At 34.2% G+C, this 22670-nt stretch overlaps 1 protein-coding gene across 4 annotated transcripts in view; it reads left to right on the top strand.

The window, feature by feature from the left end:
• Positions 1-285: 285 nt before the first annotated feature.
• Positions 286-22670, top strand: part of tafa5 (TAFA chemokine like family member 5) — a 180563-nt gene continuing 158178 nt past the window's right edge. For 3 of the 4 annotated variants that reach the window (XR_001478998.2, XR_011190088.1, XM_015352543.2), the window contains exon 1: positions 286-1511. Coding sequence is in view for 1 of the 4 variants with exons in the window: in XM_015352543.2 (XP_015208029.1) it covers positions 1400-1511 (112 nt within the window). In the remaining 3 variants the exon portion in view is untranslated. Of the gene's footprint in view, positions 1512-6710; positions 6904-22670 lie in introns of those variants that run through there. The other variant, XR_011190089.1, reaches the window with a different exon arrangement.

The following is a 22670-nucleotide window of genomic DNA, read 5'->3' as shown; positions in this document are numbered from 1 at the left end:
AATTCCCTGTTGTTTACTTGTGCTTTACAGGGTTCGCCAGCTGTCCCAATAAATGAAGAAACTCATAAGAGTTTGCAACGCAATCACAGTGACATAATTCTAAAATAGATTGCACTCTTGCCTCACTATGAAATGACTCAATAAAAACTACGATTTTTTTATTCCTTTTATGAAAAATTAAAAAGATTTCATAAAAACTAAGAAGATGCTCAAATGTAACGACAAAAACAAGACGGCTTAAAATGCATAGCACAATTAATCAACAAGTAGGAAAAAACAAATTTTGTCTATAACTCATGACAGCCCTTATTCCTAAATGGAACCTAAATTTACAAATGGTGTTACAGGGTTCTACAGATCTGTTATAGACATGAACATTAAATTGAAGCAAAACAACCATTCGCTTAACAAATACGGTATATGCAGAGACACACAAAACATATACGCGCCCACTCACCAGCTTTCTGTTTTACCTGTGGGCGTGATTAACTTTCCCTGCTTGTTGCCCAGTGAAGAAGCTGCGTCAGAGGACTCTAGAAAGCAGTTTTTATTTAGCGAGCCGTGCAATGTAGCAAAGAGAGAAGGATGCCGAAAACAAACTGAAAAGAACTTTTTTAATCACTGAATCCTTAAAGGAATGGTTTAGCGAATCCGAACCTAACTACTTGTTTATTTATTTTTTCAGCCTTAGTCTGATACAGTATCTACTACCAGTTCCTTTTCCACATTAGAAGGGATCTCACGTTGCTTAAGATCTCCATTTCGACTCTTTGTGTTTAAAGTCTGTCGCCATCCTCAGGCACTTCTTTGTCGATTTCCTACCGTCTATGGTTGGATTTTACAAGAACTCTCTGCTTGCTTTGCCCTTTTTTTTCAAGGAGTAACTATCCACTGTCATTCGCAGATCATCCATAGCCCCAGGTGTGATGGGGTGTTGCACGAGGTTGCGGTAAAAACGGTTTCATCCTAAAGCTGTACGAACACAGCTTTTTTTTTCATGGCTGGAAAACAGGAGCACAGTTTTGCATCTACTTTAGAAATCTCTAAGGAATCAGATGCATAGTTTTTTTTTTTTTACTTTTATTGATATATCCTCTGTGGAATTATTTCTTCTTTTAAAACATCTAGGATTCCATTGTATAAATACCTAAATAATTCCTGCTCTCATTCCATCACGGACATCCAAATTCCCAGTGCTAAAGAGGAATCTATTGTAGAGCTATGAGAAATATTTGCTTTTTTCTATTAAATATGACAATCCAATATTGAAAGGTTGCTGATGGACGACACATTTTCAAGATGTCTTTTTTAGGGATTACACGTGGAGGACGGCGATCTGTCAGGGGGAGAGTTGGCTGGTGAAATTGACTATATTTTTTCGTACAGGAAACTGGCTTCAATGGCTCCATCTCCCAGGCTAAGTAATCGAAAGGATGCCAACGCCTGGGCAAGCATGTCCTCAACTTTCTGGGCAATCATGATACTGACAAGCCTTCTGATAGTCTACTGCAGTAAGTATACATCATAAGACCTGAATTGATCCAACTGCCTTAGAAGTTGCTTTGTTTCATTCTAATGCTTTGCTTCTTAAAATGTATTTGACTGCAAGGAGTAATTTTTCTTTGAATTGAGCAATTTTCAATCTGAATTGTGTAAAGGGATGTTAGCACGTTTAAAAAGTGATAAAAGGCGATTCTCCATTACATTATTTCACAATTTCATATCTGATATAGCCTTTAGGTTGTTTATATGCGTTATTTACATTTTTCGACCAAATGTTTAAACATCTTGTTCAGAAGTTATAAAAGCTCATGTGAAAGCACTGCAAAGTGTATTGTAAAGAGTAATGAATGTGGAATTGTTTTAGACCCAACTGCACATTCACTTAAACACACTTTTCTTATGCCTTTCATGTTGTTAAGGGTCTTTTTGTAGAATGTATACAGTACTTCCTTTCTAGTTTGAATAATACTAAGATGCCAAGACTACTTTTTTAAAAACAAAAAAATACCTATTTTAGTGCTCTTTTGATTTCAACTTTAGTTAAATTACTGGTTTGACACAAAATTAATCCTTCATTTTGGCTAAAAGACTATCACTATCACTATCACTATCAAAAATCTTTAGAACGCCGGAAAAGCGGTGTTTTACTTTTCAATATAGCTTCTCAATATGACAAGTATGGTAAATGTTTTACCTGAAATATGCAGAATGCTACGTTTTTTTTTTAAATCTAAAATATGAGGTTTCTGTAGTCTAAAGTCTAATAGAAAATACCTTTTGTGAAATGTGGTATAAAGTAGGATGTTTGCAAAACCTTTCAACGTTCAGTGAAATCTGGGTGAATTCTTTAATAGTATACTCTTTTTTGAGAGCCTACAGCATTATTATACAACTAATTTTTTCTGAGTTATTTTTTCAATCCCATACTCAATCAGCATTCATTCAATTAAGATTGCAGTGGTCAGATGTTGAAGTCAATGTTAATGTACAGGTCCTTTATCTTTTGTTTACATTGCCCAGATGTTATGCAAAAGTTTGGTTGATCTTGTTATTTGTTTACTGAAATAAAGGTTTCTATAGAATTGGAATGATCACATGAAATTGGTTAAATCTGCTTTATCGTTAAGCAAAAGACACATTTTCATAATTCAGGTATTGATAGAACTGAAATGTAACAGTAAAAATTATGTACTTACAGTAAACTTTGGCACATGAATATTAATACCATATTCCAACATTTATCAAATTTTATGTCCAGTATTATTTCACGTTTTTTTGCACATAAAGCCTTATGCTTATTGCCATGTAGCTCTTCCATCAGCATGCACGAACGTTTTGTCATTGTAAAGTCTAATCAAGCAATTGTCTCTTTCTAAGCATTGATCTGTAAGGTCAGAAAGTAAATGTTGATTTGATTTATTATGTAATTTAGTGCTGTGTATGAAAATGCACTTAACTTTTCTGTGAAGCAAGGGAATACGTGCTAAAAATATGAAATATCTGATGCAACACTAGTTGCTGGATGATCCAAACATTTGTCAGTCTTTCAGTTTCCACAACATCCATTTCTTTCTATGTATAAAGTCCATAATACATATAATATTTGTTTTTATAGTTTATTTCTGTCTGATGGGCAGGGCTTACATATTTTGATTTTCCAACAGGTAAAATGCCTCTTACACAAAAGATAGCTGAAAATAATTAATTAGATTATACTCAAATCTCACAATATTATACTGTATTCAAGGTTTTAGCTGTAACATAATCACTTACAACTCAAAGTACATGAAATACATTGTACATGGACTACTAGCTTACAGAATTCATCCATTCACTCCCATGTTTCTAGTGTCAACTGTTATGCCTGAGGCATTGCTGAGTGCTCATGTTCCACAAAATATGAATTACAAAGGAATGACATGCTCTCAAAGAGACATGGAACATGACTTGACCATTTCCATGTACAAGGTATCAACAAATTTTGGGTTGTCACAGTTTCATAAAGCCACCAGCAAAATGTGTACAGAGAACTGAAGCATGACAACAACATTTGTTATAATTCTGTAGTCCTGCATAGGAATATCTGCAAAATGTTCAAATAACAGTGAACCACAAATCACTGCAAAATCAGATGAGAATTCAAATGTCATTGCTTTTGTAGAACCCTTACTTTGTCTGTGAATGTTTCCTTAGATGTTTTTGTAATGCTTGCTAAAACTGTACTCTTACCAGATAAAGAGTAAACTCCAGAGCTTTTCATGGAACATTCTCTCTCAGTAGTTAGAGATGTACCACTAATGCATCTCAATGTGCAATGGATCTCCCTTTTGGTCAGCAAATTAAGCAAAAAAGGAACTGTTTTTGCTGCTCTTTGCTAGTTATGTACAGTATGTAGCACCTGCACTGTTCAAAAAGCACAACTACAGTTATAATTGTAATAGTTAAAATACTCAATTTAAATAGAAAATACCAAGTATGATTACATTTGTTTTACTTTTAAAAGCCATATGTATTTGTATGATTACAGGGAGATGAGCACAAACACTTAAATGATCAGTTTTATAGTAGCAATACACCAGCATGTTTAGAACCTGTTTGCATCTGTTTTTGTATCCTGAGTTTCAGTATACACTATTCTACTTTTCATGTAATTTTATCATAGCAGACAGTTACTGCCCATATATGAAAAGAAACTAAATAAACATATATTTTGAAAACCAGGCTTGTACTTACCTTTCAACGCCCTCTTTTGTGACCCTATTACATTTGAATAGGGTCCTGTCAGGTAGGCATTCTCTGTTGAGTGCAAGATGCAGCTGCTTATTTGAATGAGCAGAGAATCTATTCTAGTGACTCATGGTATAATGCAACCTATTTGTACTTAATTTCAGACAGCTGTATATTTTTTCTGTGCCTCAGTCTTCAATATAACCCCTGAGTGAGCTAAGCATTGTTTAATTTATATCATTATTGTTTTCTTAAGTTGGTAAGTCCTTTCTGTGACTGGTCCATTTGTAATAATTGTAAGGGTGAAGTACTTGATATCTTTTTATTCCTTTTCATCATAATGACTATTGTTTAATGATATAAAATAATGATTCTGTGCTGCTTGCATCTGGGTTTTATTTTGTATGCTGGCTCCCTCCTCTGGATAAATGCAGGTCTACACTATTGTAGTAAGTGCTAAAGAAATACGAATAATCTTAAAAAGACTGCATACATGCAATACAATTTCACATTCCATGAATTATCTCAAATTTAAACTTTTTGGAAAATATACATAAAATGTAAAATTTTGTAGTTTGATTATACCTACTATAAAGTTCTAGACAAGACAATATATCTAGCTCATTTATGAATCACTATAGTTTTTTTTTAATTTATCATTAAGCCTTTTTAGTTTTAAAATGTATTTTATTACATAAGGCTTGTCATCTTTGTGTTCATGTGCATCATATTATTATCCATATGCAGTACATGTATAAATTCTATTTGGAATGTACAGTATGTTCATGTCCTTTGCTTGCTGATAGAAATTAAGCCTATCAGTGATTACATTCATTTATAAAATTAATAACTAACTTTAGTTTAGTTAGTTTAGTTTAGCTAACTTCTTGTTCAACTCTCCATTCACCAATGCATCTTCAATGCGTTTTCTGTATTCTAACCTCAGCTTCCTGAACTCTGAAAAAATATATAAAATTGGAGATGAGTTGCAATGCCCACTTTGTATCCTTTTTTTCTTTCCATATTCTGAAAGATGTTGTAATACAGTTGCAAGCAGAAGAAATGGCTTTTACAGCATGCTGTTTAAATTTTGGAGGATCAAAATTCAAAACATTGATAGTCAATTCACGTCTGTTGTACAGAAAATAAGTCACAGTATCACTGACTGCATCAAAATAGACTTTTTAATGTTCAGACCAACTAAATTTTATGTGGAAATCAACTCCGTAGTGCTTTTATGTAGATCCAATAGCTTAAACTTCCTTATATCAGGTTTTGGCATTTATAACACTTAATATAAAAGAGAAATGTCTTCCACACCAATGGGATATCCACAAGAGTTCCCAAGGCACAATGATCTGTCTAATCCACTGATGTGCCCAACATAAATGACAAAATTGAAAAAGACACAATAGAGCCGTTAAACATGTAGAGTTTTGTAACAGATACAATATTAATCCCTAGATTCACATGCAGAGGTCCTTAGTCAATAATCCATATACCAAGGACATATGATGTACAGTATGTTTTTTTTTTATTAATGACATAGTGTAGTTTCTGTTTAGTTTCGTGTTGATAGAAACATAACCCATTCATACACATAGGAGTTCAGTAGATGATAACATGATAAGTGAGTGTTCTTTCTGGTTATTTTCAACCCTGCCTTATAAACATGTAGCACCATCTTAGAATGTTATTGAACATCAAAGTCTGTCTCACAATCATGTGATTCAGATCAAGCATTAGCAGTTACATTGTTATTAGTGTACTCTTGAAAGGCCTTCTGATGTTGCTTTCATATATATTGCCTGTCATAATAATTTTCAAAGTTTCCATATTTAAAAAAATGAAATAATGATCTTTTTGTCTTTTTGTAACCACTTCATTCATACTATTGTGCAAATATGTATTAGAAAATTCAGCAACTACCATTCCTGTTGTAAAGTAATTGAGATCACTAAAATTTATGCTGAACAGTTGTATTTACTAATCATTCTGCTTCCAGACATTTTACAGATTACATGGTATTTTATGCTGCCTTGCTTGTTATGTACTGATGCAACACCACACTAAGGTTTAATGAGCCTAAACACGTTTTAAACATATTTATCAAAGTCACTGAAAGTTTAAACCAGCTGAAGATCAAATAATCAGAGAAGTGATCAATATGAAATGTGACAATGTCAAAAGTAAACATTTCAAAGTTATTTAGATTTAGCTAGTTTAGCTCCCTAAGTATTAAATTCTGAAGTATCCAGAATTCTGTTGATACTTGATGAGGCTGGAGAAAGCGTGCTGTGGGATGTTTGACCAGTCTTTCTGGCTCTACAGCTGCAGCCAATTGGTGAAGGTTGGTTGGATGTGGTTGTCTCTGGCTGACAGCACTTTGAATTATTTCCATAGTTGTCCACGTGACCCAGGTTTGAAGAAAAACCTGGCCGTGGTAAGACTTGTATTACAGTCATTCGACTGTAATCTAGCTCTGTGTGGTCTTGCACTCTCCTGTCGATTGTTGGAGAATCTGACTGGCTTTCTGGAAGAGAAAAAACATATCTCAAGGACTTTACCAATATACTGCTGATGAATAAAGATGCCTTCAGACTGGAGCGAGACTGCTGTGTTTCAGGATGTTGCTCCCCATGTCATCCTACTTCCATCTTCTTCCTGGCCAATGTAAGTAATGCTGCAATCAGCATAATGCTCAGTGTTCACATGCAGTTTGACAGACTTTTACTGCATCTTGATGGATAAAACACTATCCTACCCACATTGCCACCATCTCAGATGTTCTACTGGCCCACAGAAAACAGAAACCTCATTATCAAATGTCAGTATTATACAATACTCCTTACTCTAACCAGGCAGTTCATTTTCATGGAGACATTTAGGTACAGTCATTTGGCTGATGAGTAGGTTATTTCTCATTCTGTAGCCACTGTAGTCTGAAAACAAATTAGCAGATAGATCAAGCAAATGTGATGGTTCTAGGCCCATATGTTGAACCTTTACCTTCTATGACATAACCTATCCCTCACAGACATTTTCCTAGTTTCTCTGAAGTGGAAGATCTCATTCTATGTGGAAGTTGTCTCACAGAAAGACTGCCTTCAATCATGCTGATGACAGCTAGGTGTTAATCATTATTTAAAAGTGCATGGTTGTATTGTATCTTGCTATTCTGCCTTCTTTTTGAATGAGCTCATTCTGATAATTTTAACTTTATAACATCATGGGACTGAAGCTCAATACTTTGTTATCCTAAGAAACAATGCAAATCAAGCAAGATATATAATGTAAGTGCTCAATTGTTTATAAAACATTTAGTAAAACTTGCCTTATTTGTATTGTGTATGAGAAACCTAGTCTCTTTTATCATTATATCGGTTACCAGTCAGCTATACTGGCTGTGATATTTTAATGATATAATTTGTTGCCATTGTAGAGGTAGAAAAAAGGAAAACTACATTTGTTTTTGTAAAAATGATAAAAAAAATATTTAACGTTTTAAATTCACAGCATCTTGCTCTTTTTCTTTTTTCAAATAATCTGATGCAGGACGGCACTGCTCTGTGAAACTGCCAGGTGGTGCAGTAAATCCTTAAAGTAAAGTGTGGCTCTCACAGAAATTCTTACAATATTAAATGTTTATTATATTATTGATACAGGATGTTGTTACCATGTTGCCACCACAAACCTAAATGTGGTAATGTATTGTACAGTATGTCACAATACCACATAACACTAATATCCTCACAATCCCATTTGAAAAAAAAATATCATTTTTTAGTTACACAGAGTATAAAGAATTATAAGTCATTGTGTATAAATAGTAAGTAGAAAGTACCTTCCGGGTACTGGGGTGATCATGTGACTGTCTATAAGGAACTTTTGCATTTAGAACACATTCTGAATATTTAATGTACCTAATTACCGGATGTGAGGATAACTACTGTACATCTGCAATTTGCTTTCTCAGTTTGTCTGGGGGAGGGGTTGTATATCTTAAGAGTTATCATTTTCACCTTTATGAGGGCACAAAAATAGTATTATCTGTCTTTTTAAATTACATATAGTATACAGAAATACAGGGTTGAATCCAGTACTCACCCAAGATGCATTGTAAAATAGATTGTAGAATATTTTGAGTTTGTGGCATTCTTGTTTATACAGTATGGTCATATGTGGGTTTTTTGTATAAATACAGTACCTGTTGAACAGTAATTCTTACAGTATGAACTGATGATTGCGCATGAACAAAAAGCTACTGTAAGTACAGTAGGTTTGAATAGGTTTAAATCGAGAGAGGTGTGGTTTGTTGTAATTTTACATCCCAGAAATAACACTGGGGGAGGTTTCCTCTACTGCAAGACCACCTTAAAACTCTGATCTGGAAAAAACAGTCTACTTCTTCAATTTGATTCTATTTGGTTGAACTCATTTCTAGTGCCGGAGTCGACTCTTGGGATGTTGAGTTGGACAATTTCAGTTAATATTTTATGCATTAATAGTCCCTTTCTTTCCTTGTCTCCAACAGCATCAGACATACACTGTAGTCTTTCAACCAGCTAACATTTTATAGCCCTAGTTCTACTGACAGGAGCACAGTTTGTACTTGTTAAATTTTTAAATGCATCAAGTGGACTATTAAACTGCTTTCTATTGAAGCAACATGACTCTGATTCAAGTGACCCTCTGAGAGAGTGTAAGCTTCATAGTGTATAATTGATATTAGAATTTTTGGTTTGTTACAATTATTTATCCGCATTTCTGCCTTTTGCTGTCTAAATGACATTGTGATAATGTCTTGATTTTAAATGGAAACTTCCCTGAACATTTCAATATTACTGGGACACAGGAAATATACCGTATAGTTTACTAATGTATGTGTCATTAATTTTGACATTTTTAGGCACTCATAAATTTACTAATTACTACTTATGTCTGTCACATTATAAATAGAAAATCAATATACAGTAATTATTGATAGATGATAAATAATAGATAATTATTAATAATCAACAAAGTCCTAATTTATTTGTTGTATGAAGACTTTGTTAAACATAAGAGGATTATTGAATTAAGAACTTTATATAAGCTATAAATGCATGGATGGTGTTAATTGTCCACAGACAAATTGCATTCAAAATGGAGGATGAAGTATATACAAATATAAAATACATATTTTTCATTGCTTGGTTTCTATATACATACAGGATAGATTCAAATAGTTTATGTATATGCACGTCAATATTTGTTTCTTAATTGTATTGAAGCAAACATGTGATACAGCAGAATTTGTAGTATGCAAAGACATGTTAGAATCTGACGTGATGATGATTTTTCCTAGCAATAATATTTTCATGTTAAATTAACAAGATGGTTTATATCATAATGTTCTGATCTAAATGTCAAATAAAATACTTCAGACAATATGATGAGTATACTCAAACACTAGGTATGTGCTCTTCGAGTAGTCCATAATAATAAAGTAACATATTGTTATTAGATCTTAATGGCAGAGAGCACTTTACAGTTTCAGATTACAAATGTTGAAAGTGTACACCCCAGAAGAACAACAGCTTAAAAGTAGTGCAGTAAAACTCTTGAAGAAGACCCTTGTTTGAGATGTGAACGAGGGCAATGCAGAATTGCAGGGTAAGAGTTACAGAGGAGTCATTTGTGTGGTGTCAGTAGAAAAAAACATCTTGATAATCATTTGGGAATGAATTAGTTCTGATGAAGTTGCATGAAACCTTTACGAAGGCAGGCTGTGACATGTTTATGAAACTAATTATTACCCACAATAGGACTGAGATTTACTTTTGCAATTTCACAATTGCACTCAGCCAGCAATTTCATCATCAAAAAATAACAAGTCAGAGTGCTTTACTGGCAAGATCTTGTTCATAAGTTTTAGTGAAGCTAAAAGTATTGTACATACTCAATTCACACAGAATAATGAAGGTTCAGTGTGTTTTACAGATTCAGTTCATTATTATTGATGTAATTATTGAATTCTGTAAAAAAATGTGTCCTTGCTCGGTTTAATATGAGAGTGGCCCAGCACGTTCTGCAAGAATTGCAAAATCCCTCTCAAGAAAAGCTTCCTCAAGGAACGTCTGCATCTAGTCTACTCCCAGACATAGTCATTTAACTTTCACTTGTTTCCCATTTTTAGTCAGCCTTTGTCTAGAAAGCTTTCTGTGCAAGATAATAAGATGAAGGAGGTATAGTGGAATGTGGATCAACTAAAATAAAGTCTTTCTGGAGTTAATCAGAAGCATTCAGAAAAGAAGGTGGATACAGTATCTTTGAAAATATTTAGATTCTTGTTAATGTCTGTTTTATATATTTTAGTTTACTTTATGTACAGTATATATTATTTTCAGTACTGTTTGTTTTGTACCACCAATTAATTACTTATGAATGTCTTAAAACTGGTGGATAATTGACTTCACTGTGCAATTGCGCAAAGCCTGATGTGTTAAAACACCAAGTTGCCCACACTATATAGAGGACGAACAAACATTCAACATTCAGGAAGCACAAAGGGCAAAGTAAGAGCAGACTAGGCAGACATAGTCTAATCTGAACGCCTGCACCAGTAAGGTAAACTGTGCTCCATGTCCTGTCATGACCCCCTTAAGATTACAGTAATGAGAGGTACTTCCACATAGTGTTTCCTGGAAATGTCTCTGATAGCTAAGGGCTCTTAAAAATCAACAAAACCTGCAGAGAAAGGTTATAGTGACTGCTAGTAATATTAGTATGATACAATAGTACATTCAAGTAGTATTAAGAATCCAATAAATAGGTACTAGAAGCAATAGTATTTAGTAAGTTTTTTTTAAATATTTGTATTGTTTTTAGTTTGTGAGTGGTGAAGAGAAATTTGATTTTGACCATTTTATCATCACCCAGTTCTGTTATCGGTAATTACATTTAATGTGTGTCAATTACATTTATAAACAGACTTTACTTTTAGTACTAAATTCTGGCAATTTTCTAAAGTTAATGCACATGATTCTGATTATTCTTATTAAACTTGTTTGATATTAGAGTAAGGATGATTATTCATATCTTTCAAAAATGCTTAGAATCATGTATTATTACTTTATATTTTAATATATATATATATAATTTTATTTTTTATAATAATACAAATAGTAATTTGGAAGTGCATACTTATTTCTCCAATTTATGCTATTCAGATCAGACATGGATTTAAAATGAATAGTGTATATTGTTTTTTGTAGATTCAGATTATTGGCATTTGTCAGCAACATCATGAACATGGGTTTTTGTGTTCTGTTTTGGTATTACTCTGTTCCAAAGAGAGTTGTAGTCAGAAAGTTTTTTTTCTTAAATGTATTGGGAGAATATAAAATGTTTTATAGTAGCAGAATTCTTTGGATAGTGTGTGTCAGTCTGTTCTTTTTATATTATTTTTATTTGAAACATAGCTTTCAGCTTTCATTTAATGTGTGGTTTCCGTTGTTCACCATTTAAGTGTTACTTTTGATAATCTTTTCTTCATGTGCAAAAGTAGCTTGCATTCCATTTTAAGTAATCCTATTGTTTCATTCACATTACACAGTAATGCCAGCAATACATCCTTTTAATTCTGTGATTTTATCTTGGTGTTTCTGAGAAACAAAACTCTTGAGTTTTAATCTCTAAATACACTATTTATAGCTTTAATTCTGGCTATTGGCTGTCTGTGACATTTTACATAGTATTGAGGTTCTGCAAAGTGTACTCAGGCAGTTCATAAAAAAGCTACTTCATTTGATTAGAACAGGAGTTTTATTCTTACAGAAAATAGTGAAATTTGCTAGTGAAGGAAATGAAGGATACCAAATATCTGTAGAAAGAAAAACAATTTTTTATACACAAATTGTTAAACAACATTTTTAGATCAAGAAGATGAGGAGCTGGGTTGCGTTGCTGCAGTGGACCTCTAGAAGTTTGGATTCAGTTCTGGCCTTAGGCAGCTGATTGAGTAACACCTTCAGGTTCTTCCTTTTGTGAGATTTACTGGGTGCATCAGGTTCCTACCATCCCCCAAAGACATTCACTATTCTATATTTCATTCTAAATTGTCACTTGTCGCATGCCAGGATTAGTGACTTATAAGTAGTGGATGGGCTGATTTTTAGATAATAATTGACTGATTGAAAAGAAGGTGAAATTAATTCTGAACATTCAATTAAAAAATCCTTATGACGTGCAGGTTGATGCATCTGCCACAAGTCTACCATATATTTAGTGACCCCTCCAGACAGACTCCATCCTGCATTCTCTTTAAATGCTTTAACAAGCAGCAGAAACCAATACAGAACAAATAGATGCAGCTTTTGCAAGAATTGTAAGCATATTAATTTCAGCAAAGTGTATGCATGCATAATCATCATTACACAAAACATTCAAGGAAGGAATGAGAATAAAAGGACAATGATTTTGAGAACTTTTGCATGAAGATTAATTTGAAAGCTGCTAGAATTTCTGAACTTCTGAATGGAAAAATAAAATTGAAAACATTATTGTGTTAAAAACACAAACTTAAGTTCCTCAGCTTCTCAGGTTGCACTTGGATAAGTGAGGGTTTTTCATAAACCCTACCTTCTGTATTACCGTGGTGATAAAAGGCTGTTATCACATTCTGCCTTTTTCCTATTCATAAATAGGGTCTACTGGCACTGTAGTTACATTACCATGACACAAAGCAATGCCATAAAAACACCCCTTTTCACATTTGTATACACTGATTCAGAAAACGTTTATTAAGCATAAATAGATTTGACTAATATGGGCTTGTCATTTGGAATTTGGAATTTCATTTTAGCATTCTTGGGTTATTAAAGTATTCCAGTAAAATCTGTGAGCAATGTTTTATTTCTGATGGTCAAATAGGTGCAAGGCAACATAACTGAGTTAATGTTGTTGTCAGGAGGAAGGGGATTTATGAAGTTATTCAGCTTGATTTTTGTCTATACATTTAAACTACAGAATGAGGGCTTATCTGTTTTTAATCACAAGACAAAGACTTCCAAAGCAGACCAGCAGACCAAAGTATTTGTAATCTCAAAATTATAAATTTGTCTGCAGCCTGACAGAGCAACAAAGAGCCAAGCTGGAAAACCAACTCGCAGTCTGATCTTGTCAGCTACCAGTAACTAAGTACTGTAAATACTGGGTCTTACTTGTGACTTCTGTGATGAAATGTTTCAAAAGAAACCAGTTTGTTGCTGCAAATGGTATTGGTGGAAATATAGATGGCACGCTTCCCTCTTGACCAAAATTTTCAAAGAGTAAGAGTCCAATATAGTCATCTGGGACAGTTTTCTGTAGGACATCCTAATCAAAGATGATATCTTAAATTGAGGTCCAGATTATTTGTTCATTAAAGAGCCTGTGACTTTGAAAGAGAAGGGGTCTCCTGCCTAAATTATCTTTTGAGTTTCTAGAATTTTGCCTTTCTAACATTTTTAATAATTACTCACTTCTCCAGCTGATTTGCTTTCAGTTGATGCTGGTGATATACAGTATGAAGGTTGCAGTGCATCACTTAAATATGTGCCAACCTTCAGTGCAGATTAAGTGGGTTCCATTCACTATATATATTTAAGGAATTTGTATTAAGCCCAGTGGAATTGTGCAGCTCTTGTGCTAGAAAAATTGTTTTATATTTCTTTGCTATTAAATCATTACAGTAAAGTTCAGGATTACATTGGAACCTGGAATCTGAACCGCAAAAGGAAGTGGGGTAAGAGAAGCAGCACTTTAGCACGGCTCCAGCAGAGTGCCTGCTGGCCCCTGCTCCCCAATATGCAATCGCTGGATAGTAAGATTGACGAGCTTCACTGTTGCATCAACACTCAGTGCGACATGAGAGACTGCTGCATCTTCTGTTTCACTGAAACCTGACTGAAACCCAAAGTTCCCGAATCCATTGTAGAACCTGCTGGATTCAAGCTGTATAGAGGGGACTGCACAGCTGATTCTACCGGCAAGCCAAAAGGAGGTAGAGTGTGTTTGATGATTAATAATCTTTGGTACACTGATGTAGAAATTCTCTACAGATCTTCCTCATCTATTCTGGAATACCTCACTATTAAATGTCGCCCTTTCTACCTACCGAGGGAATGTATGGCTGTTAGTATGAGCGCTGTGTACGTTCACCCGCATGATAATTCTGAATTGGTACACAGTGAGCTCTAGAGCGTCATCAACAAATATAAAAACACGCACCCGGAAGCTGTTCCTATTGTGGCGGGGGACTGTAACCTTAAAAAAGTACTACCAAAGTACTTTCAGCACGTCTCTGTTCCCACTAGAAGGAATAACACACTGGATCACTGCTATACCACCATTAAAGGAGCATACCGCTCCATTTTACGACCGCATTTTGGGAACTCTGACCACGCGTCTGTGCTCCTTCTTCCTGTTTACAAGCAGAAGCTAAAGAGCGCGCCACCTGCAGTAAAGACCGTGCAGTGCTGGTCAGATGCTGCTGAGCAAGAACTCGCAGACTGTTTTATATATTCATACTGTAGATTCATCCACTGATCTAAATGAGGATACAGAGGTGGTCAAATCCTATGTCAACTACTTTGTGGATAGATGTTTTCCTACCAAGAAGATCTGGATATATCCAAATCAGAAGCCCTGGATGAACAAAGATGTTCGCTCTAAATTTAAAGCACGGTCTGCTGCCTTCCAATCGGGTGACAGAGAATCGTATAAAAACTCAAGGTAGGACCTGGAGAAAACAAATTGGAAGACAAATTAGAAAAACAGCTTGGTGGCGACTCAAGGCACATGTGGCAGGGGTTTCAGGCTATCATGAACTACAAAAGCAACACCATCAGTATTTCCTCAACTGAAGCATCTCTACCAGTTGAGCTGAACACCTTCTACTCCTGTTTTGAGGCTCAGAACACCAAGTCTGCTATCAAGGCTCCCAGTAAACCAGGGGACTTTGTCTTACAGCTCTCTAAACATGAGGTGCGTAGAGCCTTTAAGAGACTGAAAACCAACAAAGCAGCCAACCCAGATGGTGTCTCCTCTTGTGTCCTTAATAGCTGTGCAGACCAGCTATCTCCAGTGTATACAGACGTTTTTAACCTCTCTCTGTCCCTGTCAATTGTACCAGAGTGTTTTAAGAAAACCAGAGTGGTTTTTAAGAAAACCACAATTGTGCCACTGTCCAAGAAGACCAAGGTACTGTAACTTGCTTGAACAATTACCACCCAGTGGCACTCACTTCAGTTGCCATTAAGTGCCTGGAGAGACAAGTACTGTCCTACATAAATTGCTCTATCCTGGACTCCCTTGACCCAGTTCAGTTTGCTTACCACTCAAATAGGTAATTAGCACTTCACACTGCCCTAGAACATTTAGACAGACGAGGTACCTCTGCTAAGATGCTGTTTATTGATTGCAGTTTGTCCTTCAACACAATTGTTCCCGCCAAGCTGGTTCCAAAGCTCAGGAATCTGGGCTTATGCAACTATATCTGCAGCTCTATCTTTCTTGACAGGCAGACCTCAGGTGGTAAAAAATTGGCAACAATATCTCCCCTCCAGTAATCCTAAACACTGGAGCCACACAAGGATGCTGTCTCAGTCCTAGTTTATAACATTGTTCACCTATGGCTGTACAGCCATCTACAGCAGTAACCACTTCATTAAGTTTGCAGATGACACCACTATTGGGATGGTCAACAACATCGATGAGTCCACATACACGAGAGAGGTGGAGCATCTTACAAGATGGAGCCTTGACAACAATCTGGCCCTGAATGTCAACAAGACAAAAAAAAACTCATTGTGGACTTCAGGAGACCCAGAGGGGGCAACGCCCCAATCAACATGAATGGGAGACTCTGTCTCCCTCTTTTCCACAATATTTTTCCTGTTGTTTACATTGTGTAGAGTTGTCTGTTCTACTGTGTATGTCCCAAGAGATCAGCGCTATTAAGAATTCCAATGGACGTGTATATATGGCAATAAACTACTCTACTTTTCTCTCTGCTACCTAGATATAAGCAATATAGTGTTCTAGAGTAGATGTCTTGACCTGCAGAAGATATCTGATTATCCTGCTCATTTTAACATTTATTTGCTGTTTATGAATGTAATATTGAGTATTTACAAAAGGTTATTAAAAACACAATTTTAACTTCTTAATAATTAATTCAAATGGGTGTCCAGTGTTTCTATACCTTTCTTCTGATATTTTTTTATTTTCTTCAACTTTATCTCTGAGTTGTAATAAATGGCTCTTGGTCTTCACAATAAAATCTGAAGGGGATGAAAAACAGCTATTGAGAATTTCCATCCTGGGTCTAAAATGTTTTCCGTCGTACCTGCAGACACCATAGAATATCACTGTGTTCCCCAGGTGTCTCTGCACTCCATTTTAGAAACCTCTATCTCTTGCTTACCTCAATGGGCACATGTCCAGAAAGATTAACATTGTGCCCACAAATAATAGACAATTAAAACTCAATTTCTTTTTACTGATGTAAATTACAAAAGACTAAAAGGAATACCTAAACGTGCCAATTATTTTCATAAATGCAATATATACGTTATACTCATTTTCTTTCATAAAATATAAATTGTTATTATGTACTATATAATGACTGGAGAAGCTTAGTCTGTGCTATTTTACACATTAGAAATGACCGTCTACATATTTGAGAAGTGACCAAATATTTTTCTTACGCACAAAATTTAAAATGTAAGTTTACAGCTACTTACTTTATATCTATTTAATACTTTTATTTGATGGGTTTCTTCATTCCCTGCATATCTGTTGAATTCTGTGGGATTTGTTACATGTGCAAAGCCATATATTCATTGTATTTTCAAATGAATTTCTAGCAAAGAGATAAGGTTTTACTGCAGATCTATCTTCAATCTGTTTTTTAAGTGTTTTATGGTTCTTATTTCCACCGGTTCCGTATAAATATTTACAACCCTTAAATTCTTATTAAATATTACTCTATTGTATTGACACTTCATTTCAGACTGTCAGATAGGGAGGTCCTTTTTCTCTCAGCAGGGCAGGATTAGAATGTTGACCCCTCTGGACTAGTCTCATTTAGATTTCCAGACTTCTAAAATGGAATTATTTTGTGGCATTTGCAGATAAGACAGTTTTTGAAATAGGGCCTTAGAGATGAAATGCTTCTCTTCTTATCATACATTAAACCCCTACCCAACTGTGCAGGGTGTTAGGACTGAACATGGCACTTATACACTGAGATGAATCAAGGAGAAAACCTAATAAACACTTATTTTGATGGACCCAGTGGGAAATGAACACTAAAGATATTTCTTCAGCTCCAGATGTGTAATTCTAGCTGATAAATTTGTATATATGAAACATGGCTTCCTTAAGCTTACTTGGCAGCTTCAAGAAAGCTAAAGCCTCTTTTCACAAAAGCGGTGATAAAGTATTTTATTGTTACAATGACAGGCGAGTGTGAATTATCAGAAGGGCACTTCAGGGTTGAAATATTCATTACTACAGTACAACAAAACCCCCGTTAATACCCATTTTTTTAGTTTAACAAGAAAATTAATGCAATTTTAGGATATTAATGTAATTCATCTGGGGTGTTGCCAAACATTTGGCTTTGTGTTCCAACTTATTTAAAATTACCTGAAGCTCTGAGTCTTTGTGACTGAAAAGATGCATTATTTATAATTTAATCAAAATCAGGCATATTTTAAGATATCATAATATACAAAACAGAATTGATTTCTCACAGATTAAATAAATTAGGAAGACTACACTTTCTTGTTTCATTTAATGTTTCCATTATAATACATATACATAGCATTTTCTAAGACTGTTCTATTAGATTGTTTAATTGCATTGACACATTTTTTAATTGTCTTTGTATCTTTTTTTAGAAAGATGTTAAAGTTAACACTGTATATACAGTACATATCATATATCTCCTTAAAGCATAGCAGAGAGGTTTTCAAGAATGATGCTATTTATGAAGTGCAGAAACTGTGGAAAGTGAGTTGTTTGCTGTGGGAGTTGTTAGGGTGAGTGAAGGTATTGAACAGTAATGTGTCTGAGTGCTTGTGAAAACGGCACTAAAGTCTTTCTGCATACAGTAAATAAAAGTCAAGGGTCCCATCATGCTTAAGAGTATGGATTCTTTCTACCATGGTAAAAACTTCAATCCTAAATTCTCATTCTTATTCAGGTATTTCTAAGTTACAAAGTGTTATACATTTATTCAAATCCATAACACAAAAATGGACCTTGTAATTTATATATATTTTTTCTCAGTACATTTGCTTTTTTGCATCTCAGTGATTTTAGATAGGTGAAAAAAAGTAGCTGTAGCTGTTTAATTTTTACAGTCAGTGTAAATTTGTAAAACAAACTGAGATGCTATGTTACTGATTTTTCCGGAATTATATTTTCCCAAAACATACCTAACATTTTAACTCATTTTAATTACTTTTGTCAGATCCCCCAAGCTTTCAAATGCCATAGCAGCGATAATATGGAAAAAATCTAAAGTAGTATTAGTGATATTTCTGATATTTTTTAATGAAATTGTTATCTAAATTATCATCTCGAGGCAAAATAAAAGAATAGGAAAGTTAGCCAATTACATTTTGACAGTTGACAAGCATTTTGCTTCCTTTAAATTCTAGCATTTCAGGTCATGTCTGCATACAGTATAGTTAACTATATAGAAGTATGAAAATACTAGGTAATACAAAATATAGCGTACTATCTTTCTGCGGATACTGTATATTTTGTTTGTTATTATGTTAGTGTCGTTTTATCTAGTTACATTTCAGGTAAGATTAAGTTCCAAGAAGAGAAAGGAATTTTCCTTAATGTTGCACATTTTTTCTCTGGTTAAAAACACATCACTTTCAACCAAATTATTTGTTCAGATGTGCTGTCCTATTTCCCCAGTATGTAAAGAGAAGAATATATCAAAGATTCTATTGCTGTCATGCACTTTAAACACTGCTAGATAAGCAAAGGGTAGTTCAAAACATGTGATTAAGTATCTGCTGGGAATCAGAGTAGCATGTGATGTTAGATAAAATGCTTTGTAGCATCAGATGCAGGTTAGCAGTAAACATTATGCTTTCATGAAATGAACATGCCAACATTTAACATACCATAACACTTTCTATAAATGAGTGAACATAAAATGGCCTGTGTCAAAATATGAAAGCAAGATAAGATGTAAAAAAATATCTATGGCAGAATATTGTAAATCACTGACATTTTATCTGTGTAAGCATGCATTAGGACTTAAGATGAAAGTGTTTTATGTTACTCCTTTTAAATTTAATTGTGAACAAGCCAAACCTATTGTTACCCTATAATTAGTTGTTATTATAATGTTTATTTTATGATCAGTAAAGCAAACAATGAATTTGCACATTAATAAAATTGAAAGTCTAGTTGCTAAAATATTAGGAATTCTAAGTAATTTGGGCAAATAAAATAGTTTTGAGATATTAAACCATAATCCATGATTCTACAATCCTAAAATTGTGATTTGTATTGTAAACGCCAACATTTTCATTAGGTGGAAACAGAAAACCTCTGCCAAACAGAAAGGTGTCATCAATTCTTCAGGAGTATATACAGTAACAGTATGTTATTCAATCTAGACTTTTGGTTAGTATTTCCTCTAAACACTTTTGGATTACTTTTCCAAAGCTCTGGGAGGGGTACACCAATAAAACATATTTCAAATCCATCAGTAAATCCAGAACTTGGTCCTGCATACATCTGTTTTATAAAGACAAAAACTTAGCAAAACTGTTTTATGTTTTGTTCCTGTTTTCCAAGATGTGGTAAATATGCACAGTATTTATGTAGATTCAACACAGTTCTACAGTTACAATACATATTTACTTAGGTGGGTAGCTGTGTGTCAGCATGCATAGGCTGCAAAGGAACAGGTAGGTTTATTCCATGCTGAAAACAGAAGAAAGAAAACACGTTTCGGCTGTGGAGCCTTCTTCGGGTATAAGCATATTTTCTTAGTTTGCCAAAACTAAAACTATAGTTTTGCCAGGGTTTTCAGTAATTTGTTATCATGCTTTTTTAATTCTGAATGTTTCATACAGTATGTACACAGTAGATATGTTGAATAATATGTGTTGAGTTCTTTATTTAACTTTATACAAAGATAAATCAACTTGTACAGTATATAGGCTTGCTTTTAGGGAAAATAAACTGGCCTTTAGTTTGATAAACCCCAATAGTTTTCAGTGCTTAAATTACAGTACATGTGTTTTACTCTTGCATGTGCTATGTATCCTTAGTTGTTCCCAAAACTTATTAAATGTTTCATAGCAATCCCGGGACACATTCCAGGAAATTGCATTTTAAATCATAGAGAGTTCTGTTTTTGCAACATATGCAAGCATTTGAGTTGGTCAAGTCTCTGTACTAAATTGATCTAAAGAACATTACTTTTTATAACTAGCAATCATACAACATTCATTGCATGAGCAAGTACAGCTGCAAATATTTTAACATTATTTTATTTAAGGAAAACAGATTGGCAATCACAGCAATTATTCTTCCATTAAAAATGTAAGAAAAGAAAATTGGCATGAAGTCCTTAAGCTCAGAAACACTGTACAATTCACCCTAATTGCTGGAAAAAATCACTCACAACTTCATGTGAACAAAAGAACACAGGAAGTTTGCTAAGCCAGATATTCAGTTGTTAATGGCTACTCCACAATCATTATGGCCCTCATTCACAAAACATTTTTAAAAGTCATTGTACCATGCATGTAAACACTATACTTTAAGATGCACCTAATAAACATTAGTAAAGTTGTGTTCAAAAGAGTGACTGCTACTTATTAAGAAGCATTATTCAGAAATCATTAGCATACCAAGACGCACCTTATCAGAAAGCTGCATGTCAAAACGAAGCGCAGCTCTTACGATACAGAGTGTCTTAACACCAGGTGTACTTGAAGATAAAGCACGTCTCAGGAGGATAATGTTATACACAGGGGATCACTGACTATTAAAGAAGGACCAGCAACTGAGAAATGGTAGGAGAGATGTTAGGAAACACTTGTTTTTTTTAAACAATATATACAGTATGGAATGGTGAGTAGGTAGAATTTAAAGTCCCATACTACTATAATGAAAATAAATTATAGTGGTGCCAATGCTAATCAGCTAAGAATAATCTCTGTTGTTTTCCTTTCTGAATAGTGTTACAAGTTGTATACTATTACATTATATGGACAAAAACTCCATACAGAATCCTAATGTTCTATGATCTACAAAATATACAGTACAAGCGACATATTTTGAATATTGTCCATATTGTAGTGAGATTCCTTAACTAAAGAACTGAGTTGTAAGTAATAAAACTGGTCTGTAGGGTGAAAGCCAGCATATCTCTGATTCTCCCAGAGCAGAATAAATAAACCTACATTTTTGCTCAGTATAGTGTCCTCTGTAGACATTTCCCATTACCCATTAAAAAACATTTATAAGTAAAGTTTTTGCTAATATTGAGACTTATGAATGACACAGTCATTCATAAAAGAGTATGTTGTACATTTAAAGAAAGTAAACCAGCATTTATTGTATTTTTTGTGGCAAAAACATACCTTGAAGCCCATAATGAAATAACGAACCTCAAAAATTCCTGTTTTACTGTACTCTGAAATGTCAGAATCTTTTAAGTCTTCATAGAATAAAAGCACAAAGATCCAGTACACAAAGCTAATCCTGTATTTGTTCTCAATCGGTATCTATGATTCCATCTTGTGACAAACCCAATAAGATTTTACTTCTCCTTTAATTCCATGGTAACAATATCCTTTGGAGTCTGGAGTGTTCTTTGTTTCATTAACAGCTACACCTCTCCCTATTAGTAAGGAGAGAATTAATGATAAGATAAAACACCTGTGCTTGCTGGCTTTTTTTCTAAAAATTTTCTCCACTCATTACACCTGTTTTTCTTCAGTGAAAACATGCATGTGGGTTAAGGAGTGCTGTATGGTTAAGGAAATTTTGTGAACATCATGTGCATATCATTATCCTCATTTGTACTCTATTTCTGCATAATTTGAATACATTAGCATGCATTTGGCATAGTTAGCAGGTGTACATTTACACATAGTTTGGTTTTTAGATGGTCATATTCCTTTAAGTCTTATTCTTTGAGATGTTTCTTATCATGGCTTGTGATAGAATATGGTGTTTTATTGTGTGCTCCAAATACACTTCTTATTGCATTAGAACCTCTTGTGAATGACACCCTAACTTATGTTTCATGTTTAATTTTTATTTTATAGGACAGAAAATTGAGAAGACTACAACTACTTCACAATTTTCAAATTTATTTCACTTCAAATTACTGTATGTGAAGGTTGAAATTTTGGATCAAA

Source organism: Lepisosteus oculatus, chromosome 7 (assembly GCF_040954835.1).
Source record: "Lepisosteus oculatus isolate fLepOcu1 chromosome 7, fLepOcu1.hap2, whole genome shotgun sequence".
In the NCBI taxonomy this organism is placed as follows: domain Eukaryota; kingdom Metazoa; phylum Chordata; class Actinopteri; order Semionotiformes; family Lepisosteidae; genus Lepisosteus; species Lepisosteus oculatus.
The sequence above is the reverse complement of the archived record's forward strand: the minus strand, read 5'-3'. Positions and strand labels throughout refer to the sequence as shown.